Source organism: Squalius cephalus (genome assembly GCF_949319135.1).
Source record: "Squalius cephalus genome assembly, chromosome: 15".
Taxonomy (NCBI): Eukaryota; Metazoa; Chordata; class Actinopteri; order Cypriniformes; family Leuciscidae; genus Squalius; species Squalius cephalus.
Genome location: NC_137136.1, coordinates 28,968,280 through 28,995,834, shown reverse-complemented (window position 1 = coordinate 28,995,834; position 27,555 = coordinate 28,968,280). Strand labels below are relative to the sequence as shown.

Sequence of the window (27,555 nt, the reverse complement as noted above, 5' to 3'; positions counted from 1 at the left end):
ATGCCACATCAAAACATCATTGACAATATAATTGACAATTGTCCCTCAAGTCATTGGAGGTCTCAAGTATATGGACTGGAAGCAGATATCAATGTATTGCAATTGGCTAGAAAGCTTTTGTGCCTTCCATTGGCTTCTGAAGATGATTTTACATATGTTATTTTAGTTCTGCACAGTAAGGCCTCTTTCAAAACAAAATATTTAGCAATGAGATTAACATGAAAATATGCTTAAAGTAGCTTTAAGTGATGAAAAAGGCTGTTGTTTCTCTGATGTTTGGATGTTCAGGTGTGCGACACTCAGAGCGGTTATGAACATCCATGTTGACACACTAAATATTTATTTAGGTCTCTCCCCAACGTATTCAAATAACCTCAATCGCTCAAAGTCAAAGGCATATGCCTCAACACAAGCAATGCTGGCAAGGGACCAAGCAACTAAACAGAAGTGCTCGCTGTCACAATGGCTCCTGAACTCCCAGCATGCATTGCAACAGTAGAAGTGTGTGTGGATTAGATAAAGCAGCGAGAGACTCCAAGACACAAGGGCCACCCAGCTAAGAGAGCGTATGAAAAAGCACTGCATAAAGTCCACAAGTTTTTGAAAACCCCTGCCAACCCAAATGGGTTTGACTAAAAAACAATGTGACAGAAGCAGTCTGGAAATGGTCTTAACGGGATTTAACAGGAAACATGCCATTTCCACTGTGGCTTTCAAACAGACCTTGTTGTTTTGGTGTCTGATGAAAATGGTTCCTTTCATTCTGACAATAGAGTATTTGTCTCACAGAGGTTCATTTGGGGTTATTGACACTGACAAATGGCATTATGCAGACAGCAGAGACATGATTGAGGGTAGAAATGAAGCAATCAGACTCTATTTACATGAAAGTCAAGAGTGCACTAAACCCACAAGATTCTCACTTTCCCATTACAACAGTAAAATAATAATGTCTCATCAGCAAAGCAATTGAGCCATATTGACTCAAAATATATTTTCATTCGAATTTGTCATGAACTGTGTTAAAATACTGATTAATGTAAAATGAATTTTATTTCCACTACGTTCCTTAAACCGTTGTTTGTCTATATTTAACATCTCTGATGACTAAATATCTTCTTGTGTGTTAAAATGCTCAATTAAACATTGTGACTCAACGGCCCATCAACAACCTCTAGCAAACAGTCCTGATATAGAAAGTGACCACCGTTTCTCTATAATATTCAATAACAGGCTCACAAGGGAATGGTCCCACTGCTAGCAGCCGTTGAGTGATTCAATATAATACTTTAATAAGCACAAAAGAAGAAAAAAAAATTCATACATCAAACTGCAGACCCGCGTGATTATGAGTAGAATATCCCTCAGGCTGAACTGACAGCAGCTCTCTTCACAAAGCTATTTGAGGGACTGAACTTTCAACACCTCCAATAAACAGTGAGCTGGCAGCACTCATGCACGGAATTATGGGTCATACCGAGAGCAGGGCCTCTATTCGACAGCTCCATACTAATGGTTTATGCATATGCATGTGCGTCTTCATTGGAGCGGTACAGCTGGAGTTGTCCTCTCTGTCCTGTCTGAGCTGAACAATTCCCCGTTGGCTGTGTTTACCATGGACAAATGCTGTTTTGATATTCACACACACGCAGGCATCGACCTGCCAATCAGAGCCCTCGTGTCCTCTAGTCTTTTCAGAAACTAGTTCATCTGTGAGGCTGCCAATTAAACAGCACAATGAAAGACTGGAGACCCTCCCAGAAGCCCAAGCGGATGCAGAAGTCTTCACATACAGAGCCAGTAACACCACTTAGAATTAAATGACACTGTGCATGAAGGTCTCAGATGCAATGTGCTGCCATTCAGAAGGATAAACCCACAAAGTTGTAAGTGAAACCTGCTGTGTGAAAGATCAAAAATGGGAAAGCTTCTGTCAAAAATGTTGTTTAACTGTTGAATGTTTCTTGACAATTTGTTTAATGTCAATGGGAAATGGCTTTCACAACCAATTTAAAAAAAAAATGCATATTCCTTGAACTCACCTTGAAAATACTTCATCCACAGGCAATAGGTGTGAAGTGGCCGTTCCATTGACAAGATTTTCGAGATGCTGCATCACCTATAACAGCAGCCTAAAACAAGTGGTACATAGAGTACAGCATGTTGATGTATTTTTGTAGGCCATCCTGTAAGTTCGCATCACCCTGGTTCCCTCAACAAAAACCCAATTAAATTTTTTTCCATTGGCTTTTGGATTATTGCATAAAATAAGCTGACCTACAAAACTTTATGATTCTTACACGTTCATCATGATAAATCGTAACAAATTAACACAACTTTCACAAATTTTGAAGCCTAAATACATTCACCAGCAGTAAAAAGCTAAACGAAGGCTATAAATGAACTACACCAGTCACATGACTTCAATGTCACCACCATTCGACAACTTTCAGTCTTAATTTAAGGATAATTTTTCTTAAAAGTAAGAGTTAGAATAGTTTGCAAGAGTGAGATTATCAATGCAACGAGGCTGTGAAAGCAGACTAGTGAGTAGATGAGTTTACCTGTTTAGTGTGATGAAGTTTAATGTGCCTGACTGCCTCTGTAGCCCAATTTAGACACTTGTTAGCAAAGGTTGTTAGCAAGACAAGTAAAAGCTTTAAAAAAAAAAAAAAAAAGGTATTACTGACGTATTTCATGCAGTAGAATAAAACATTAAACTATTTTGAGCTTGTTAACCACAGATCTTTAACCAAAACAAAACATTGACTTCAGGACGATGGAACCAAAATGACTAAACGCTTACTCACTTCTGGGTTTAGGCCGACACAAATAAGTCATCCTTGCAGCACTCTATAGATATTTGACTATTATATTGACCCACGTTCCCTGAAATCAAAAAATGATTTGAGTTGTTTTAGAGTAAAGGCCCTGATATATTTCAGTCGAAATCGAAAAACTGATGTGACGTCATTTCGAACAAAATCAGGCCAAAACGAACTTCGTTTGGAGTGTACTTGAGAGGAAAGCGCACTGCACATATTTACATATTCATCTAACTGTCGCTCTCAGCAGTGTGGGCGGCGTTGGATGTTCACTAACAGTATATTGCTGGTCACGTATTTCGAACTTCGTTTTACCCCTAAGCAAAGAATGAAAAAGAATTTTGCCGTGAATATACAGTATCAATATATCGGGGCCTTAAGTTGCAACATTGTAAGAAAGGTTAGTGAATAAAGAAAACAAAGAATATGCATTAAGACAGATAATGGAGTGATTTTTGATTTCTTACTGAGTTTATTGCATTTTGAAATAAGAACAAACAGGAGAAGAGGTTTTTTTGTGTGTGTATTTTAAAACAATCCAGAGTCCCTAAGGAAAAAGCACTCTTCTTTTGATGTCCATCCCCACGCTCAGAAAGACACACGCTGCTTCTTTCACAGGCATTTCCATGGTGTCGAGGTTACTGCAGTCTCTTCTCATCTGGCCGGTTAGTGTTATCTAAAGAGGCAGAAGTTCCTCAAGGGAGTGTTGTGAGAGTGCTGCTCCCCTCATGCCGAGCACACACAAGGAGTGTTGACTACATCCCAGTGGACTGGCGTCAGCTCCGCTAAAGCTTCGGTCTACACTGAAACGTGCCCAGGGATCCCTGCTTAGTTAAGGTTTTGCATGTCCTGCCATTCTGTACACTTATGTAGACAGAGCTGGCTCCAAAATGCCTGCACGGATCGCTCAGCTGTCTCAGCGAGGCTTCTCAAAAGACACAACCTCTGTTACAGAAATGTTTGAAGAACACACAAACAACATAAAACAAAACTATTCCTGTGGTGAGGAACTGTCAACATTGTGCATCATTCTGTATATTGTACACTCCCATAAAGACATGTAGTCATTGCTGCAGTTTGAGGGCATTTTTAAGTTAACAAGAAAAGTGAATGAATTTGTAGGATTGCTTATGAGGGTTTGGCATGATGTTTACAGTCACTGTACTTTATTCCCGTAATATTTGAGCACAAAGTACATGTGGTTTCTTTAATATAAACAGCCCTTTAGCACTTCATTATGTCAACAAGAATATTACATTTTCAATTAAGCTGACATTCAAGAACACGGATGATAACACACACCATGCCAGGTCATAAACACACTGTAGCTTTACAAGCACACAAAAAAGCGACTGACCTCCTCATGCCAGAATCCCTGAGAAAACATTCCAGAAACACAACCAAGGAGACAGAGGAGAGTGTGTGGAGTCTCATTTATTAGACATGCTTTTAGCTGGGAACAAAGATGGGAAGAGTCTGTTGCTCTTAGCCCAAAGCCAACAGTGAGAACACCTGGCCTGTAAATGAATGACTGCTGGGACTGAAAATGAACAGAAAGCCAAAGACGCTTTTAAGCTGTCCTAAAAGGCAAAGAGGCTTCAATTTCTACAACAAAATAAAAAATAAAGAAAGAAAGCTATTCTAAAACATCACAACGCTTGCTGTCACTTGAAAGCAAAAAAAGGTTTAAGTCTTTAAAACCTTTAAACTTTAAAATTGGAGTCTTTAATCTGCAGTAAAAAAAGAAGGAAAAAAAAGAATAAAGAAATATTACTAACCATCCAACATAAATTACCTTTACTTGACCTTAAAACACAAGACATTAGTATTCGACCATCGATTTGAGTCCTTGGGTCACTCCACACACTTTGGCCTTGTCCGACACATCGAGATGAATTTACAGTGTCAGTGAAGCTCAATCACAAAAATCATGATTATGGCAGCCAAAGCAAGTCCAAAAGAGAGCAGTTTGAGTCCATCACCATCAAGTCTCCATGACCATCCCACTAGCGCAGGGGATGCAACAGAGGCACGGACCGTCTTCAGCTCCTGTGAAATGAAAGAGAATTGAAGATAAATACGAGACAGAGATAAGACAGCGATAAGAGTGATCTCAGTCTTATGGGTCATTCATATCTGTTACTGTACAAGCGATGTGTTAGTGACTCCTGCTGCCTTTTGCATGGGGACCTTCCTAAAGCATGTTAAAGCTCATCTCTGGGTCTGTGCTCATGCAAAAAAAAGAATTCAATAGCTTTATTCTCTACTTTCATGTGTCTTCATTCCACTACTGAAAGCCACGAAAGCACCTGCGCTCAGTGGCAATCATGGGTGGTTCAAAAGAAATAAAGACCCATTAAATACTGAAATCATATTCAACATCATCACCTGTCCTGCACTAATCACAACTCAAAAGAAAAAGATTAATACTGTGACAACAGTTTATGGTTTTATGCATTTATGCATCGATGGTGTTAAATCATCACAGTCGCTGGAGCACGAGAACACTTGGATGGAAACTGACTGTGTGATGTGAAATGAGTAAATGTGTGCGGTCCAGATGTCATCTATCTACATCACTCTGACAGGATGGTGATAGAGGACAGTTGTGTTCGAAAATGGAAAGAGAATTAAGCATAACTTCACATCAGAGGACACATCAGAGACTCAAAGGGTAAAATGGTTGTAAGTGGAAGTCGTGTCCTCTCAAATGTGTTGGCACATTAAAGGATCATCTATAATGGACACAGTAATGGGTTGATGTCTCACATCAGGACAGGCCTGACAGCTCACCCAATAATATGTGTTCATTTCTGTACCCCTGATATTAAATATAGAGCCTCAATCTGAACGGCTATTTTGTGATTTTAATATTTTAGGCTGTCATGGTGTTAATAGCTTTGCAGATTGTAATTTGAGCCCACTGCCCATTGCATTTCTGTGGTTTTAGGAAAGTGTAGGTGGTGATCTTTTGGGCAGTCGGAACATTATGAAAAGTGATATTCCTGGGCAGCCATCTTTAGCATCTCTGGGTCATTATAGACCATTACAGAGAGTGTATATTCGTTTTTACAGGTGTAAATGGCCTGCTCACATAACCTAGAGGAAGTCTATCTGAGAGGCCACTCTTAAAAATAAAGATTCCGAAAGGGGCTTTCCAGTGATGCCATAAAAGAAACATTTTTGGTTGGAGTTTGTGATATATTTCCACCTCCTCTACATTGAAACGCTCGCTATGTCTGGATGAGCTTAAATCCACAGTAAAGGCTTCACATATCACACATGCACACTTCAATAAGCGTTCAAAAAGGTTAATTTGTTCAAATGCCGGGAGAAATCGGGATAAGGGGCAAAAATCATTCAAGTGCTTGCTTTAATGTTAAAAGAATTTAATGCAAGTTCGAATATTATTTATAGCCATACTGAAAGCAACAATGGATAATTCACCTCAGATCTTCAAACAAGAACGTTCAAACTGTGAACTCAATGTGAACAAACAAGTGTATTCTATGACAAAGATTCAGTTTCAGTCATCCAGTATATATTTTTAATCATGTTAAAGAGGTCATATTTATGTTTTTGGTTATTTGCTAATCTATTTCTTTGCGAGAAAGTGGCATTTTAGTGGCATCTGTGCGTCTCAAGGTGTATCAGGTTCCAGATGGTGCCTTCCTCTACCGAGTGTGACTGTGTGTGAGTTTCTGAATGGAAACGTCGTCATTGTGCTTTACCAGAGTGGGATCATGTAGCAGACCCTCCACCCTCAGATGGCCTACATTAATCACGGTGCCTTATTCAAGCACCACCCCACCTCTGAGATTGTATCCCACAATTTCTGGTCCTAGGGCTATCAAGAGAGCAGTCTGAGGCATTCAGTGCATTCACTTCTGACTCCCACATGACCGTAACATGTTTAGAACTTTTTTTGTGACTACAGTAGAATAGATAACCTGCTCTATTAACACGATAAAGTGGCTGAAAGTTCTTTAAAAGCACACAATCCATGGCCTCAGATTCTGAAAGCAGTCCGTCTACAAAACCAGAATTGCTATTCAATTTCCTATTGTGCTAGACATATCCTATTCAAGGACGAATATGAACAAGTAAACTGTTCTGCTATGACTCTTATCAGAAGAAAAGCAAAGGAAAAGTAAACTCATTGTGAAATGTTTTCCTTGGGTGTGTGTATTGAGTCTGCGTCCCCACTTCAGCGGGCCTAGAACAGAACCCTGGGGATCTCCAGTGATGAATAATATAATCCAAGAGACTAAGGAATGTCTGAAGTCGACATGAGGTTAGACTTGAGAAATGTAAAGCACCTCTAAGTCTCTGACTGCACTACAGGAGAGCGCAGAGGAACTGGTTGGAGTGTATTAAAACTTTCAGCTGTGTGGGGAATGCCTTTGTACTGAGCGGATATTCAATGCAATTACTTGCCACCCATCTCATCCCAGGCAGGATGCCTGTGATGAATGTGGGTGCAGTAATACTGGATATCTCCTTAGCAATGGAGATGTGAGCTCCAGTTATCTGCTGATGCTGCACTACATATATTATAGACCATGCACAGAAACCCTTGCTCAAATCCTCTGCCTCTTCCTCTTTCATCAAATAATCTGCTCATAGCTAAGAGGGAGGTTCATATGAAGAGTGTATTTCAGAATCCTATTCCCTTGTCAAACTGGAGCAGGGGCTGATGGAATGGCAGGTCCCATCAGCTTGTTTAAAAACTTAAAATAAAAAACTGGATGGGTCAAACCATTAGGAGATAATGGCTGTGGATTAAGAAGAGCAGTCTGCAGAGGACTAAAACATTCCTGTCATCGTGTTTCTATTTTTCACTGGTACCTTGTGTTGGATCGATTTCTACATTTATTTTCACTTGAAAATTAGACAAAAGTAGTTGTATATTTAGATTTTTTTGAAACAAAAAAAACAAAACAAAAACAAGTAAAAAAAATACTAACTAAAACCTGAATTGAATTGAACTGCACTGATGTCTTGTGTGAAATTCTAAGAAAAAATAAGTAAAACAGTTGAGAAGCACCAGAATAAAAGATATAAACATTACCAGACTGTCACGGTTATGCTAGTTTGGACTTTTTGTGTTTCTCCACCTTCTGTCTGAGTTAGTCATTTGTTGTTATGGACACTGATTATGTTCAGCTGTGCACTAATTAATTATGTCATTATTGTGTTTAAATGTTCAGTTCCGTTTGAGTTAGTTTGTCTGGTGTCGTCAGTTCATGGATGAGTTGTATGCTACTCTGTTCTTGTGGATTATCATGTGGACCTATTAAATATTGCCTGTTTACGTTTATCTTCATCTTTTTGTGTGTTTGTACAACCATCTGCGTGACACAGTCTAGTTTGGAGGGAGCCAGTGAGTTTTATTTCTCTCTCTTTACTCTCTCTGCCATATCTGCTAATATATTTTCCTTTTTTTCTCCTGTTCTTTCTCCTCTTTTGATGAATTTCAGTTAGAGTGACCGCTAGTGCATGCTGCATCCAGACACCACATTGATTCATGTCTGCTTCATACACACACACAAATCTAATGAGTGTCCGTCGATAGACTGTGGCGGCTCAGACTGAGGTGAGAGGCTCAAGGACAGGGACGCTGGGCCTCCAGACACCTGAACGATCTCCCGCCCGGCTGAGGTGATAATCCACACACACACACCAGCCTGTGATCCACCTATCTCAGACGCTTCACCATGAGGATTAGACACAGCCGGACCCAAATAAACACTGACAACATCCAAACACAGGAATATACTAGAATGGAAAAATCTTCTTGAATGGAAAAATCTTCTTGTTTTGATGCTTGTCTACACTGAACAAGAGCTGAAAATGAAGATGTCTGTTTTGACACCTGTCCCATTATATTAAATATTTTAGGAAATGATGTGAACTGGACTTGAACCTGTGTTGCCCACATGAGCATCAATGTTTCAGCATCAGCATTAAAGCATCAATGTTTCAGAGCATATAGACTAACCACTAACAGCTCAAATCCTTATAAAACAAACAAACAAACAAGCAAGCAAAACATAACAAATCAAAACAAAGTACTTGACTAATCCAGAGTAGGCCTACCACTATATCAGATTTTAACTACACAATTATTGTGACCAAACAAATTCACTAAAATTATATTAAGTTATTTATAGAAATTTGGAAATTAAGAAAATAATGCTATCAGTCAAATTTATCTTTAACTATTTATTTAACATTTCTCAGTTCTGGCCAATGAATCACACTGGAAATATGATTGTATGGAGGCAGAAAGAGAGTTTTTTTGATCAGCACTTCCTGCAGACTCCCATGTCTAACAACAAAATCCCCCCCCCACCCCCCACCCCCAAAAAAAACTACCAGACTGGGAAGAGTCATCTCCTTAAATGTGATTTTGTGCAGCAGTAGTATCTACACACTGTGTTCTTCGTTCCTTCTTTGTTCCATTTTATAACAAGTGGGAACCAGCGTTATGCCGTGTCCTAACCAGATGTGACGGAGTAAGATTCCAGCAAAAAGCAATTTGTCAGTCCACACCAGACACGACTACAAGACACAACAAAATCAATCAAAAATCAGAAAAGCATGTGGGTAGTCTCTCTTCAAGTGCACTGCACTTACAACAAAATGGATGAGCACAATCAAATTCATATTACGCCATTTTAACATGACCAAACATACATACTGAATGACAAACAATCTTTGTCATAGAATACACTTGTTTGTTCACAGTTTGAGGGTTCTTACTTCCTTTTAATTTTTAAAAGGTCTTGTCTGACACGATCTCTGCATCCACACACACAAACTCAGCTTATGTGTGTTCTTCACTTAAAGGGGTCATGAACTGAGAAATCTAAATTTCCTTGAGCTTCTGACATATAAGAGGTCATCATACTAATAAGAGTATCCTGTAAGTTTCAGAACTTCCTTGTTAGTCCAAAAACAAATTTTATTATATCCAAGCCTAGTGGACGACTCGTTGAGGAATGTGCCTACTGTATGTGAAAGACCGCCTCTGCCGAAGAAAATCAACGTCTACTTCATCATTCCAACTTTGGCTCCGCCCACTGGCGTGTTAGTGAGATGACGAGGAGAGAAGAGCGATCAGTGGATCACAGGACTAAAAATAACATTATGCTAACTTCCAAAGGATCCTAATGCTAGGAATGTTTTTTGTTTGTTTTTTCAACAATGTGAATGTCTCAGTTGAGCATTATTTAGGCTATTTGTATTCGGTACATTTCACTGTGGATTCTTTGGTAAATCAGTCGCAATTTCGGCACAGGTTTTACTAACAGATTTTTACAATATGGACTCGACAGTTATGCGACAGCATAAGTTAATCTGTTAATTCTAATGCCTGATCAGTGACCAATGATTTTTGATATGTAATGATTCATGTACAGTCAGATGTTCTTTGTCTCAGTAAATCAAACCAGTGACTAAACGGTCAACTTCACATTGTTTCTTTTAGTAGGATGAAAATAATCTGTTATTTAAACTGTGATTCAATTATATATAGAAAGCGATCAAAGAACACTTCCTTTACTATTGCTGGAGCTGTCAATCAAACAGCGCAAGTTTATCTGTGACTGAGTTCTGGACTCTCGCCAAAACTCCCATTATAACAAAGTCCCTTTTATCTATAGTCTTTGGTTATAATCAACAAATCTCTTATTTGCATTGTGTTTGCACTGTTAGTTATGATGAAATCATTCATTAGAGTGCAGGAATAGAGTTGCAATGAAGAGATCACAGCATTCATGCACTCAACATGTGATCGGCTACAATGCTCATCACTGCAACCTTTCATGCCATGATCTAAATATAATGCCATAGATATAATGCTATAATCAACACTTTTCACTATTAGTAAACCTTGAGAGCTGTAACAAACATGCTAAAAGTTTTCGAGAGAATTCCACATGTAATACTAGCTATTTCATATGCAAAGATGTTAGCCAATCACAGCAGTGGGCGTTTACACTGAAGTCTCACAGCAGGCACACCCCTTAAAACAGAGCGTTCAAATCAGAGGGAAAAATCTGGGTAGAAAAAATGCCTTTTATTTCAAAATTATGACAATTTCTGATGAAAAATCATACTGCTATTATAAGTACACCCCAGAAAACAGTTAAATGCAGTTAATGACCCCTATAAATAACATGATTAAAGAATTTCAGCCAGAGCTGCGGCTTCAGTCACCCATCAGGAACATCAATGCTCAGACCTTCAATCTCAGTGTGCATATAAAAAGACCCAATGCAGCCAACAGCAATCACTGCGCAATATTTTTTCCAGACATCCAGTAAGCCTCCCATCAGGGTCATCAATCAAGTTACTGACACTGCTCCTCTATCCATCAGTGACTGACCAATACAAATAACAGGAAAACCTCATCTGTACATTAGTGTGAACATTCAGTCTAAGACTGTAGAAGCAGAGACTTTGCTGTTACAGCTCATCAGAGAACTCAACCCAAGAACAGAGCGAGCAGAGAGGAATGGGATGAGCTCAAAGGATCCCTCTTCAGTTTGATATCTGGCTTTGCAGTAACAGTAGATACTATGAAGCCATCTTATCTGGACAGAGAGGAACTAGAGTAAAGAACAAGATCAATGTAAAGAACTAACGGTAACCCCTTACAATAAGGTTCATTAGTTAACATTAGTTAATGTATTAACTAACCTGAACTAACCACAAACAATCCATTTGTTACTGTATTTGTTAATCTTTGTTAATGCTAGTTAATAAAAAATATTTAAAAAAATAAATAAAAAAAACTGTTCATTGTTAGTTCATGTTAATTCACAGTGCATTAACAAATGTTAATAATATTTTAGTAAAGTATTAGTAAATGTTGAAATTAAAATGAACAAAGATTAATAAATGATGTATACGTGCAGTTCATTATTACTTCATGTTAACTAATGTAGCTAACTAATGTAGTTAACTAATGTTAACTAACAAACCTTATTGTAAAGTGTTACCGAACTAACATATAAAGGGAGACAGATCAATACAATGTCTGCTTGATTACCAAGGAAGTTGAAGGACACTTACATTGAAATAAAATGCCTAAATGTTTTAATGAACATTATTACGATTATTATTTAAAAAGTCAATGCCAGTTCGCAGTAGACACCTCTCATAACTTCTGTAAATATACCACTCTTAGACATGAAATGTAAAGAAAGCCACTACAATTCATGCCAAAGAACCAATTAACAAATGTAATTTGTAATTTGTACTCTGTATTTATAAATGTCAAACATAAAATTACTGCAAAGGCTGAAAAACAGATACAATCAAAAATATCTAAATCTAAAATATATTTAACTTTGTCTTGCTTCACAGCACTGACTGACTGGCCCACCACAGATATAAATACAGCTTGAATCGTTTGCACATGAACAAACAACAAACATGCACAGAAATAAAGCAATGTGATTTGATAAGCACGTTCCAGCTGGCTGTAGTCACTCAGATGGCTAACATCAAAATAGGCTAGAAGAACTTACACTACGGTTACACTTTATTTTACAGTACATGCACTTTCAATGTACAACCCCAAATCAGAAAAAGTTGGGACACTGTACAAATTGTGAGTAAAAAAGGAATGGAATAATTTACAAATCTCATAAATTTATATTTTATTCAACATATCATATAACATATCAAATGTTGAAAGTGAGACATTTTGAAATGTCATGCCAAATATTGTCTCATTTTGGATTTCATGAGAGCTACACATTCCAAAAAAGTTGGGACAGGTAGCAATAAGAGTCCGGAAAAGTTAAATGTACATATAAGGAACCGCTGGAGGACCAATTTGCAACTTATTAGGTCAGTTGGCAACATGATTGGGTAGAAAAAGAGCCTCTCAGAGTGGCAGTGTCTCTCAGAAGTCAAGATGGGCAGAGGATCACCAATTGCCCCAATGCTGCGGCGAAAAATAGTGGAGCAATATCAGAAAGGAGTTTCTCAGAGAAAAATTGCAAAGAGTTTGAAGTTATCATCATCTACAGTGCATAATATCATCCAAAGATTCAGAGAATCTGGAACAATCTCTGTGCGTAAGGGTCAAGGCCGGAAAACCATACTGGATGCCCGTGATCTTCGGGCACTTAGAACGGCACTGCATCACATACAGGAAGGCTAATGTAATAGAAATCACAACATGGGCTCAGGAATACTTCCAGAAAACATTGTCGGTGAACACAATCCACCGTGCCATTCGCTGTTGCCGGCTAAAACTCTATAGGTCAAAAAAGAAGCCATATCTAAACAGGATCTAGAAGCGCAGGCATTTTCTCTGGGCCAAGGCTCATTAAAAATGGACTGTGGCAAAGTGGAAAACTGTTCTGTGGTCAGACGAATCAAAATTTGAAGTTCTTTTTGGAAAACTGGGACGCCATGTCATCCAGACTAAAGAGGACAAGGACAACCCAAGTTGTTATCAGCGCTCAGTTCAGAAGCCTGCATCTCTGATGGAATGGGGTTGCATGAGTGCGTGTGGCATGGGCAGCTTAGACATCTGGAAAGGCACCATCAATGCTGAAAGGTATATCCAAGTTCTAGAACAACATATGCTCCCATCCAGACATCGTCTCTTTCAGGGAAGACCTTGCATTTTCCAACATGACAATGCCAGACCATATACTGCATCAATTACAACATCATGGCTGCGTAGAAGGATCCGGGTACTGAAATGGCCATCCTGCAGTCCAGATCTTTCACCCATAGAAAACATTTGGTGCATCATAAAGAGGAAGATGCAACAAAGAAGACCTAAGACAGTTGAGCAACTAGAAGCCTGTATTAGACAAGAATGGGACAACATTCCTATTCCTAAACTTGAGCAACTTGTCTCCTCAGTCCCCAGACGTTTGCAGACTGTTATAAAAAGAAGAGGGGATGCCACACAGTGGTAAACATGGCCTTGTCCCAACTTTTTTGAGATGTGTTGATGCCATGAAATTTAAAATCAACTTATTTTTCCCTTAAAATTATACATTTTCTCAGTTTAAACATTTGATATGTCATCTATGTTGTATTTTGAATAAAATATTGAAATTTGAAACTTCCACATCATTGCATTCTGTTTTTACTCACAATTTGTACAGTGTCCCAACTTTTTCTGATTTGGGGTTGTACTTACAGTATACCTACCCACAAAAGTACTGAGTAATAAGGTAAAAACATGGGTTAGTACCTAGTTATTACCTAGTTAGTGTACTTACTACAATAAGTCCATAGTATGTACATGCGAAACAGGACTGAAAAAAAAAATGCTACCAACACTACCATCACTTCATGTTTCTCCTTCACTTTTCTAGATGGGATGTGTGTAGGATGAGACTCAGGACAGGAACGTGTCCACATCCATTACAGAAACAGCCAGTGTCAGCAGGGAAAACTTGGCCAGTGGCTCTCCAGATGATGTAAAGGTCCAGAAATTACAATTGCCACTGGAGAAACCCGCTGACAGACAAACACACACACACACACACACACACACACAGAGAGAGAGAGAGAGAGAGAGAGAGAGAGAGAGAGAGAGAGAGAGAGAGAGAGAGAGAGACAGAGAGAGAGACAGAGAGAGAGAGAGACAGAGAGAGAGAGAGAGAGAGACAGAGAGAGAGAGAGAGAGAGAGAGAGAGAGAGAGAGAGAGACAGAGAGAGAGAGAGAGAGAGAGAGAGAGAGAGAGAGAGAGAGAGAGCAGTGTCTTTCAACAGAGCAGGGCCGTGTTTGTCACTTCAGAATCTCTCTCTCATTGTCTCTCTCAATTGATCGGAGCAGTTTCAGTCATAGAGCGATGAACATACACACTTGTGTTATAAGACTTAATTATTTCAAACTTATTCACACACATACACTCTCTGGGGAATCTACAGTAAGTTCCAATTAGTCCTTCCTGACCTATCAATTAACATCAGTTAACACTAGCAAATCTAATTAGCCCCTAATAAACACAAACAAACAAAGGCTTTATCATGGGAGAACACAGAAACATCTAAGATCAGAATCAGAGGAAAATCCCAGAACTGCAGCGTTCTACATCATTACCTCATGTAGTGCTGCACAAGCCATTTCCCAAACACACAGCTCTTACTTTGGCCTTACACAGGCACCACAAATGTTGAGCTTTAGTCACATCACTTAAGGCAAGTGAGAGTGTCAGATGATTCCTTTCTAAGTTACTGGGCACCATCACACCATTCAACACACCTTCTAGGTTCAGAATAATGTCTTTGTTCAGCATTGCCTTGCTCATCAGATATCTGAGATCAGCACTCCACAGTCTGGGATCATTGCTGGAGGTCAGCGAGTGCAGTTGTAATGCAGTGCCAGAAGACATCTACACACCTGCAGTGGCACAGCACTGTTCCTCCTCCCGTCAGCTGCTTCCGCTTCACTGGAGTAACAGCTCCATAAATCAGCATTCAAAGCTGGATTCATCTCTCTGATGATGTATATGTGTCACTCTGCTCTCTTTAAAGCAATATAAGCATTTGACAAGCAACTGAAAAAAAAAAAAAAGATGTAAAAAAAAGTACATGGACCAAAATGGCCATGGGCATGGGAAATTTCAAGTCACAATGCATTTACACTAGCAGGAACACGTGAGAAGCTCTGCTTTTGAAACCCAGCAGGTTTCCACGAGTTTCTGGGAGTTTTTTTGGTCTTTGACAATGAACAACAATGAACAACAATGAACAACTATTTGATGAATAGATAATTTATAGCTTCATTTCTGACATTAATGGCAGCAAATACCATTGGCTTTTGCGTGTCTCATTACTGTTTGAATATACGTAAATATGAATAGATTTGAGAGCTTCCACAGACAGGAAGATTTTCAGTGAATACAGATTCTGAACAATATGACCAAAATAAATGTTGACAGAATTTGATATGCATTCACTACTGTTCAAAAGTTTGGGGTCACTAAGATTTTTTTTCAATGATGTCCCTGTGTGTGTCCTTGTGTGTCCTCCACAGGGCTCGCAAAATTTCAAAATAGCTGGTAGCAGGCACAAATTTTGGTAGTCCAAAATAGGGCTGGGCGATATGGAGCAAAAAATATATCTCGATATATTTTGCTATATCTCGATATACGATATATATCTCGATATCTTTACAGGAAAAATAACCCCCCAAAAACTACTGCAAAAACAAATATGCCAAATACCACAGTCTTTTTTTATTGACGTGCAAATAGGTAGGCAGTTCATGTAGGAACAAAGTGCTTCTGCGACATTAAAAAAAGAAAAAAATCCCTGTATACAAAAATAATAATTTAACTGTAAAATAAAGGAAGAAATAATACATATTGCACTATTTTTAATAAACCTGTATAGAAATATCTAAATTACTAATTTTGGCAAATAAATTAAAAAAAATGCCATATATCCCCCCAAAACTGCACAACTGTAGAGTAAAACATTAATTAAAAAAAAAAGTGATAAAAATGCATCTAAAAATTGACATGATTGTTACAAAATCACACTGTCTGGGGCCTCTGGGGAACTCAGAACAACTGCTAGCATAAAGTTTAAGGTAAAAATAACTGCCATTAAATTACAGTATCTTACTACTATGCAATTAGATAAACTGTTCATTCATTACATCACTTTACCTCTGTCTTTATCCACCTTTATCCTCTTCTCTTCTTTTTGACACTGTATATAGCAGAATAGGTAACTTAGGCTAATGCTAATAATGTGTCATGTAAATTCGGCCATCCGTCACAATCAGGAAACTTTCACCGTGTCTAGACCTTGCGCGAGCTGCCAGGCCCGTTTCTACAGGGGAGCATTTTAAGTGTGAGTGCGCCCTCAAACAAAAGCAATGCGGCGAGAGGCGACGCTACACAAAAAATTACCAACAACAACTGATCGCGCGCGCGCTGTTTCTGACGCACTTCAAGCACTCGCTGGGCGGGGAAAGATTGATGTGCCTGACCGGACTCGGGGGACTTGGTTGAATGAGACAACACGCGAGGGGAGGGGAAACAAAAGCAAGGAGGCGGAGGATTGCGGGGGCGAGCGCGAGCACAGCACAGAGAAGGCAAACAAGCAAATTGGCGAAATCAGAATTAAATATAAACAATATATCGATATATACGATATGTCAAAATCTATATCGAGTTTAAAAAATATCTCGATATATCGTAAATATCGAGATATCGCCCACCCCTAGTCCAAAATGAATTGAACTAGCCCCCCCCAAAAAAAACATTTTTATGTAGAAAAATTGGATAGGAGTCAAACTCACAAATATCAACAATGGTACATAAAATAATCAAATTACAATAATCAATTCAAATATGCATTTGGTTCTAACTGAACTGAAATTTCTATAAATTTCTATCTTCTTGACCTGTCTTTTTTGGCTGAGTAGAACTGAAATGTAAATCTATGTGCCTCTTAACATTTTAACACACACAACCAAGTGTCAGCGACTTTCACAGTTTTCTCCACTACGCACCTGATCGTCACATTACAATTATTAAAATTCTCAGTGTTAAGTATGATGATATGATAACATGTTACACATAGGCTGCTTTAAAATTAACATTTATTTAAATGCAAAATTGCATTTCCTTAATAGCCTAAACACAGACTTTACAGTGTTTACGTCACTGCAACTTCCCGAAAACAAACAAGAAATTAAATGCATTCAGCCCAAGCAAAGGCTGGATATAGGCTTCATTAATTTATTGTCATGTACATAGAGCACTTCACAGCTCTTACACATCACATACCTAACACAATTTGTCCTGTTAAACCACTTGTCTAACACTCTCACAAGGTGCTTGACTTTCCTTCCTTTTGATTAGTTTTTAATTTGGTAAATTTGCACATAAAGGGAAAAAAGAAGCTTTAAACAGTTAATATTTCCAATAATTATTTTGGAAAATTCTTATCAGAATAATTTCTGTTAAATTTGTGTATATTTTTAGGTAAAACTTAAGTTATTATATGTTTTTATATACTGTCTAGGTGGTCTAGGCATATGTTATCCTTGATTTGTTTTCCCTGAAGAGATATATGCTAGTTTTGAAAACGAAAGTAAAAGAATGACGCACGTTTGTTGCGTTTTACCATGAAATGAGAGTTCTATGTCTTTAATTAAATCAACAGTACACATTAATGATTTCTCTCTCATCGACCCGCAATTAATCAGATAAGTCAAGAGAGTGAAAAATGCAAATCAAGGAAGGAATTTTATTTCACTATATTTAAAATAGCCCGTCGGACAAGGCGGTGATACATTTTGGTAGACCAACTGGAAGATACAATAGCCCCGGGACGTCGGGGTAGGGATTTTGAAAGCCCAGCTCCATGAGTGATCTAGGAATGACCCGACTCGCTGTCTCTATTTGTCATTCTGTGCTAATTTGTGTCTGCTGTGTTATTTTCCTAGAGAGGAGAGAACACGTCCACACAGAGGACATCAAATGATCCTTCAAAATGTGATACACATTTTAATTTCACAGCCCATCAGATTTTACTGCTGCCCTGGCAGACCATTAAACGCAAAAGACAGAGAGGAGGAAAAGAGAAATAAAGAGAGATTAAAAATACGCTGATAAGTGGTCATGGTCATCTAACAGAGGCAGTTCTGAAAAAAAAGGATAAAGATTTTTTCTGACAAGCTACAACAATCAACTCTTACTTAATGCCAGATGTCTTTGGATGGGAAGCACAAGGATTCCTCCTCTCTTCAGGATTGCTGGAGAAGATATGCATGCAGCCAGAGGCGGTAATAAAGCAGCAGGACCGTAGTTTAATGGAAGGAGGTCTAATGGTGCAGAATGAACTCTGTAAGTAGTGGCGATCTGCTGTCTACATATTGGACCAAGTTCACTAGTTAAGCACTCGGAAGCTCCAGGCAATGACAGAGAAACGTGTGTGGAGAGATAATTAGGGCAGCAGAATATCTCGCTTGCACGATTCCTCTCTCAGAAACACTTCATTTAAAAGTCACTGTTCTATATGAAAGACATGAGCACATAGAGTTTATAAGTTTCATGTAGCTCATTCATTTGACATGAATTGGCCAAAGAGTTACTAAGAACTGGATCCTCACCGTACAACACACAAGTTTTCACCCTTCAAGTCATAAACTTGTAAGACTAAACCCTTTGATATCAACATCCAGACCAAGTCAGACAGTCCAATAATCAGGCTGACCATTTGAGTTAAGTGAATTAGAAAAACAGCTTTCATGCAAGACACTACCATGGAATTACTGGAACAACTAATGGTAATGGTGAATGGCTGTAGCAACCTGTGCTTGAGGTAGTTCTGGTTACCTTTATTTAGTTGGTAAACAAACAAACTAGCTTGGTCATACCTGCAGCGCATGAGTTCCATTTGGATAAACCACACACACACACACACACACACACACACACACACACACACACACACACACACACACACACACACACACACACACACACACACGCACGCACACGCACGCACACGCACACGCACACGCACACAATCCAATCAGCTGTTCTGCTCTTTCAGCAAAATTTAAGTGGTTATTTAACCTTAAGATGAATTGCTTTTTTATAAATGAATCACTTTTTGAATACCTTATGAGTAAATCTCTTTGAATAAAACAGTCTATTAAATGTAAACATAAAACAATGATCAACCCATATGCACTCATGCCCAAATTGTATGAACAAACTAAAGCTGAAATATTCGTTCCACAGAAGGAAGAAAGTCAAACAGGTTTGGAACATGAGGGGGAGTAAGTGCTTGCAGAATGATCATTTTTGGGTGAACTATCCTTTTAAAGGTGCTTTTTGGAGGATGGAGGATGGTGGCTGGTCAAGCAGCATGGACCAACTAAAAGCTTAAACTAGCTTGAAATTAGCTATTATATTGGAAACACCAGCAACCAGCAAAAGCTGGTCTTTTTATTTAACAAGCCAGACCAAGACCTCAAGATAAAGACAGTAAGTCTCACTGCTGCCAGGAATCAAATGGTGTTTAAATTTATACAACACAGAGAAACTTTCATTAGACTTAGACTTTAGACTTTCATTTAGCAGGAATGACATTCTCATTTCTTTTATCAGTTCTCTATGTAATTTAAAGAATGTACATTCTACATTAGATTTGGTTTGCTCAATAGTTGATTCTTGTGTGTAGGTGGCTTCATGTACTATCAGAAATCCTGTGAACATGCTTTTTGAATTTCACACTCTCATCCTAATGTAAAACAGACTGCAAACAGAGTGTGAAGTCTGGACTCTCTGCCTCCAATCTGTCACATCCATCTCTTCAGACACAGACTGAAATAGGGTGCTGCTCACACCATTCTCCTTCAGACAGACTCTCTGGCAGCTTAGCGGTCAATTGGCCATCACAGGCTCTAGGCACAACTGACTGTTCACTAATCTAGCTTCTGCTGATCCCTGAAAGGACCCCATCATTACTACATCACATTCAAGCTATCAGACTGCAGCTGAAGCTGTTGTGCTTCTAAACACCTCAAAAATACTCCACAAATGAGGCCACTGTAAAGAGAGGGTAAACTTGGCTTTTCCACTGATTGCAAACCAAAAGTCAAGTCACCTTTATTTCTATAGCGCTTTATCCAATACAGACTGATTCAAAGCAGCTTCACCGTACTAAACAGGATCAGAATGAATGATGCAAACTTCATTAAATATGTGACCCTGGGCCACAAAACCAGTCACATGGGTACATTTTTTGAAATTGAGATTTATACATCATCTGAAAGCTGAAAAAATAAGCTTTGATGTATGGTTTGTTCGGATAGGACAATATTTGACCGAGATATTTGAACATCTGGAATCTGGAAAAAAAATTAAACAATGAGAAAATCGCCTTTTAAGTCGTCCATTTATGTTCGCGATTGTGCTGCATTCACTCACAAAAATAAATGTTTTATATATTTATGGTAGGAAATTTACTAAATATCTTCATGGAACATGATCTTTACTTAATATCCTAATGATTTTTGGCATAAAAAAAATTGATAATTTTGACCCATACAATGTATTGTTGGCTATTGCCACACATTTACCCGTGCGACATGCAACTGGTTTTGTGATCCAGTGTCACATATGAGAAATTATACAATTGTAAAGCAGTTCTTAAAAGACAATAGTTCATCATTCAGCTCAATGATTCAGTTCAATAACTGTTTAAAGTTCATCAATAAGGAAATGAGTTCAATTCAGCTATAAGCAGCTCTACAAAAGACAATAGTAGCATTATTCACCTCAATTCAGTTCAAATTTTTGTTCTCATCCAGCAGTGTCAGTGCAGTCAAATGGATAATATTACTGAAAATTAATAGTCTTTTAAAACCCCACAGTCACTGATTCTGAGCAATTTGCCATCTTCAGAATAAAGACGTGTAGAACAAGCTAATCCGAAAAGACATGGTCAAGTAGACTGACCTGAGGGAGTCCAGACACCTGGCCCTTCTGAAGAGGCTGAGCAATAGAGGGAGTGAAGACCTGCGCATCCTCCACTGGCCGTCCCTTCATGTAGTGCTTCCCTGCCTCATAAATATTCACTTCGATCATCTTCCCTTTGATCTCAGGCTTCTTTGGCACCAGCACCTGCAGATACATTTTACCAGGTCAGTCCCTTGAGGTTAAAAGCTCTAAATTCATTATAACAAAATATACAAAACAGCATCATGAACAAAACATAACACAATAGGAAAGCAGGGGCATCTATAGTGTTTAGCAACAAATATAATCTACAGTTCACAAATGGATTCTCAATCTTTAGCTCTGAGATCCATGATCATATTGACACTTTAAAGTCACCATGAAATCAAATTTTACAATTCGTATTTTTATATGTAATATTGTAATGTTTATTATAAATGATTTATCTGTGCACTTCATTCATTTTTAAAAATTCATGTGCCCTTATATTCTTTAATCAAATATGTTATCCTTCCCTCCCCCCTCGAAACAACTTCTCTTCTCTTCCTGCCATGTGCTATGGCGCGAGGGCGTGGCAACTCCCCTCAAACCGTTAGTCTGCTATGAGCAAGAGATGGACAGGAGGAGTGCTAAAGTAAAACCCTGCCCTCTATTCAATATTCTGTTTCACTTGGAAATATGTCACAACACTGGAGAAAAGCCGTTTGTAACTTCCAGTTCATGGCGACTTTAAACTGACATTACACACCATTAAAGTGAATGTGTAATAATGTAATACTGTAAATCAATAGCATTTGACACATCAAACAGTCGTGCCATTGTTCACTGCTTTCACAACATGCCTTCCACCATATCCAGTCCACACATACATTTTAAACTGCTTGTTAAAAGTTCTCACACGCTCCTCAGGACCTGTTGTGCATTTCCATATAAGAAGCTTGTTTTGAGTTTATAAGCACCACATTGACCATCTTGATCTGTGTTGTTATTGGTTTCCTCTAGTGGTAAAAAAGAAAGAAAGAAAGAAAGACAAACAAGCATCTTTTTTTTTTTTCATGTTCGCATGTGCTGTTGGGTTCTTGATGCCGGGTCGCCATACACTCCTCTAATCCCAGAGCATCGGACACACTCCGCTGAAACCTTAGATCTGCACAAGGTCTGAGGGGAGATGAATCAGTCCAGATGTGGAGGCTGAAGTGGATTAAAAAGCTGTGCAGTTGGATCTATAGGGGTTTACATTGAAATTGCCTTCATTACGCTGAGCGGCAGATAAGTTTGGAGCATAAAAACCAGCTTCCCCAGACATGAAAGGCTCGGCAGAAGCTTAACGCGCATTATGATTCATCAAAACACCGACGTATCAGAGGATCTGTCGAATACGTTTTCAATTAGGCTGGGGAAATAAATGTGTTTTCCTTTTCCTCCATCTCTGCCCTGGCCAACGTGTGCCATGAATTTTAATACTTTAATATGAGAAGAGTTTTTTTTCCCATTTACTTTTTCATTCAATTACACAAACCCTGAAGGTCTAACACTAACATTTTAAGGTGGCAGATAAAATACTGTGCATCGTTGTCTCGTCTCTATTGAGATGAGTCCTTACTTCTCATTCTTAAAAAGAAGGGTATTTCAGAGCCTGTGGCAGAGGACAAGGCAGTGTTTCTTTGAAGTCTTATTAAGTCTTCTCTTGAGTCTTTTTGAAAGCACACATCTGTGGCGGCGCTGAAGACCGTGAGCGTATGCTTGAAGAACACATGAGCAGGATGGTGGAGGACCAGGACGTCATGCTGAGGTGAGGAGTGTGGCTGGTTACTGTTTGGTTGGCGGTGATTTAACCAGAAGAACTGCTGATTTACGCACATGGTGGAGAGCACACACACACACTGCTGCTTAAGGCACAGAGGGCGGAGCTTCAAGAGCTTGTGTCCTTTTACCTCACACCGACATGCACTGAAAATTTCAAAAACTTTTAGCCTTTTTTGTTCAAACCGGAGTCAGACAATGATGGAGATACTCAAGAAGAAGTGACAACATGTAGAATGGAACAGGACATCTCTGTGTGGTTAGTTGATGAATTCGTGTTCTGGGGGCGAGGTTTATGTAAATTCTAAGGTTGGTGATGTCACTAACCCTGGAAGAATGTTGTTTAGTCCCTACTAGCTGTTTGTTGTAGTCCTTAAAAAGGAATTTCTTTAAAAGCAAATATCTCCCTTTGCTTTGAACTTTGAGCGTTGTAACTTTGCAGATATTGTTTATGCTCAAACAGCAACATTACACACTAACTAAAGTTAGAAAAGTGAAACAATAATCAACCACCCCTTTAAGGCATGTTTTCAAACATCTCATGGTGCTGGCAGATGTTTTCACTCATTTATGCTTAAACCTGCTCGCTGCTGTCCTTGACGAGTCTGAGCAAGGCACTGGCAGCTCAAAGACAGACTGGGCTTAACCCCCAAACAACCTGAGCTCTTAATCGACACCATGTTCATGGTGATCCGTTGAGTAAAGCTGGGCTCTCTCTGATGGATGGTCAGTCACGTCTCAAACACTCTGGAGAGCGTTCCAGCTTACAGACTGCAGATCAAAGAGGAAAAGGAGAATAAAAGGAGGAAAAGAAAACAGAGGGCTTGCACCCCAGATTAGACCTCCCATTCTTTAATGTGCAGCCCCATCCTCAATCAATGGCACTGGAGATGGCTTTCTGCTGGCCATTATAATGGAAAGATCAATGGCAGCTGGCGGGATGGGTGAGCACTGCGCTTGTCTGTGCTCCCGACTGAGCTCTCCCTCAATCGGAAACAACTTTTTTGTAATAACATCTGTCTCACTTAAGAACATTAACTAGTTAGAAAGGAAACCAATACCTTATAACAATTCAGAAGACGTGCATTTAAAAAGTAGAGGAAATAAAATTTTGGAACCGAAGCACTGCCGAACACATCAGGCACCATATGTCTTCATATATGGCCAATTCTACAAAAGTTTTTCGTTGCATTCCATGAAAAAAAGAAAGTCATAGGACATGAGGGTGAGTAAATGACTACATTCTTTTCATTGCTATTTCTTTAACTCTGAGGTGATTCTGGCATTGTTTGGAGACAAACGTCTCTGAAAGGGATTTTCAAATGAGAAGCTGGTGGAACAGAAAACGTTAGTAAGGTCACTCTGTCTGAGCAGTGGGAAAAGCCAGCTCTGAAAGTAAATGGACCGTCAATCATCACGTCAGCCTGAAAATGCTGCTTGTATTTCTGTTGTACATATAAGGTGAGGGCTAGATTGAATTAAAGAAAACACAATCTTGTTCGGTTCACATTCATATTGCAGACCTTATGGATCTACAAATTAAAAGGACCATTTTTTTCCCCCACAACACTGCTCTGTTCACAATCAGTGATGGACGTTCTGGATAAAAGCTAACATTTTCTTCGGCTTACAAATCACTTAAATAGTACTTTGTAAAATCTTTCACATGAGGAAATATGATCAAACCACTAAATTATCCAGAAAAAAAGTGAGAGAAGCTTTTTGCCTGAAGACAAGCCTGCAAACATCTACTGCAAACTTCAAACACTTGGAACACAGGTGTTCATGATATATTTGAAGATATTTGAAGATTCCCATTTTATATTGAAGTGAAGTGTATTAAGCCCATTTACAAGATGCCTGTTTGCAGTCGGATTTCATAGAATAACTATTATTTGTATTATTATATAAATATACATATTTAAACACTAAAAACTCAAGCAGACATGAACGTATTCATCTTTCAAAATAATCTTACGATTCATACTATGAGTATATTTGTCTAGATATGCCTCGTGCTTGTAGGTGTGACAGGTGTTGAGTGTCCCTAATATTTTCTCTGGCTCTTGGTTCATTAGAATTAGTTTTTCCATCTTAATGTTTCTGTACATCTAAAATGGGAAGACATGCTCACTGGCGTTTAGCTGCATCTTGACATTGAGCACACCTGTGCGGTGCAATCACTGAAGCGTGTTAGGATCTAGTGGCTTTATAAAAACATGTCTAAGTGTGGTGGTGTCATTCTCCTACGTGTGTTCATGTTCTGTGGGCAGAAAATTTCCTGTCGCTTTTCCCTGGTGAGTTGCCTGATTTATTGCTCTTTCTCACAGTCGCTATTCACAGTCTATGTAATTGTTATTAGGTACGTGTGGCGAGAACAGTTAGCATAAAGCTCACTATAGAGTAAGAATTTCATCTGGAAAGTAAGAAAAGTACTGTTTTGTTTTTTGTAATCTTGTCGGAATTTATGAAGTTTATTCGTGCTCTTACCACATTTGTATTTCAGGTGCGGCCTGAGAGCGCAAGCTGCTGTTTCCTATGCCTGTTTCATACAGAACTTTCACAGTCCAGTCCATACGGCTGACTGTTTCAGACGGCTGTAGACACCACTGTTTTTTACCGCTGATATACTACCCTGTAGATTTGTATGATATATCGGTGATGAAGTGTTTGACATCTTCATCTTTTGTGTTTTTACTTTATTTTCCTGGGTAGTGAAATAACCTAGGTGGCATAGTCAGGCTTTCTTAAAGGGCACCTATTATGCAAAATTCACTTTTACATGGTGTTTGAACATAAATGTGTGTTGGCAGTGTGTGTACACAACCACCCTATAATGATAAAAATCCACCCAGTGCTTTTTAAAAAAAAATCTCCATAAATCATAAGCACTGTCTCAGAACAAGCCGTTCTCAGATTTGGGGCAATGTGACGTCACTTTGCATAGGCCCCTCCCACGACTGTTGATGGACACTGCAGTTTGAGCATAGACCCGCCCTGAGTGAGCTGGACAGACACAGTCCACCAGTGTTTCGACGCTGGAGCAGCTGTAGACAAGAATGTCTCCTAAGCGATTGAGGTGTTTTGTTGTTGGATGTAAGAATGAAAATAGCAGTCTTTTACTAGTCATTTACTCTCGTTGTTACTCGAGGATGGATCAGTACAACTGTTCGTGATCAAGCTTAAAGTCTCCGGAGCAACAGGCCTAACGTTACTGATCACGGTAGAAATGAATGTGAGAGCGCGCACTTTATGACAGCTCATTGAGTCGTTTTTCCAGTTTATTAAGCACCCACTGAAAAGGTGTGTATATATTTGTTTACTGTTGGTTGGTTGTAACGAGAGTTTTGTGTACTTGGCTGTGTATGTTGATGACAATGAAAGGGAGAGAGAGAGAGTTTATGGATAAGACTTTAATGTGCACTGTGTAGCTCTTACAGTGATTTTCTGGAGTAAAACTAACGCTTCAACTTTTGTGTGATGTACAATAAACTTCATTGAACTCAGTATATTTTGGTCATCATTCGGACGGGGTCTGCTACAGCAGGCTTGTATTAATAGTGGATAAAAGCAGATGACAAATTAGTTATAACCGTAATTAAACTAAACGATACCTGTTCTATCTCCATACAGCAAATAATCTCTGGCTCCGTGGGCATTATTGCAGTGTTGCCAACTTTGGGACTTTGGCTGGAGTGAGACTCTGTAAAACTTCAGTGCGCACGCGGAGAAATTTTTTGGCAACCCTAACCCTAATTTAAAAAATGTCAGTCCTTGTTTACTTAGTATAAACCCTGATTTATGAAAAAAAAAAGAAAAAAAAAAAAAAGAAAAAACTAATAGAATGGAAACATGTTTTCAAAATGTACAATTAATTTATTGATTGCACTATAAAAAAAATTAAGATAGAGTTGATTAAATAAGAAACATGTAAAACAACACCATCAAAACAATAAGAAATCTCAAAACAAAAGGGACACATAATAGTTACTCCACCTCCCCAGAAAACCACAACACACAAGTTTCACACATTAGGCCTGTTGTGCCACAGTGGCAGTGTTGGCCTGCTTCACTACATCTGCAGGAGCTCGTATCTGAAGCAGGGTTCGATCCGTTCATGAATGTTCATTGCGTCTGTCACAAAAGACTCGGAAGGTAAAATAATTATTTATGTTCCCTGTAAATTATTTTTGACTGCATTATAATGATTTCTTAATTCAGATTATGATAAAGACTGCGTAGGTGTTTGTTTTCGTGGAATTTGGCTGTTAAAAGTATAACATTTAAAGCCCCTTAAATGAACGAAATGACTCGGAAATAGATTCGTTCATTTTAATGAACGAGATCGAACAAGAGAGTCAGTAAAATGATCCGAACTTCCCATCACTCACAGGGTGCCGTCAAGTGACAGTCTGTTCCTGGTGTCAGTCTTGTTTAGGCCAATAACTGAA

General features: G+C 38.8%; 1 protein-coding gene across 1 annotated transcript in view; it reads right to left on the bottom strand.

The window, feature by feature from the left end:
• Positions 1-3,270: 3,270 nt before the first annotated feature.
• The window catches only part of cdkal1 (CDK5 regulatory subunit associated protein 1-like 1), a 603,253-nt gene continuing 578,968 nt past the window's right edge, over positions 3,271-27,555 (bottom strand). Inside the window, exons 14-15 of the mRNA XM_079894178.1 lie at positions 21,302-21,466; positions 3,271-4,874 (exon numbers count right to left, since the gene is read on the bottom strand). Coding sequence (XP_079750304.1) covers positions 4,731-4,874; positions 21,302-21,466 — 309 coding nt within the window. The 3' untranslated portion in view covers positions 3,271-4,730. The remainder of the gene's footprint in view (positions 4,875-21,301; positions 21,467-27,555) is intronic.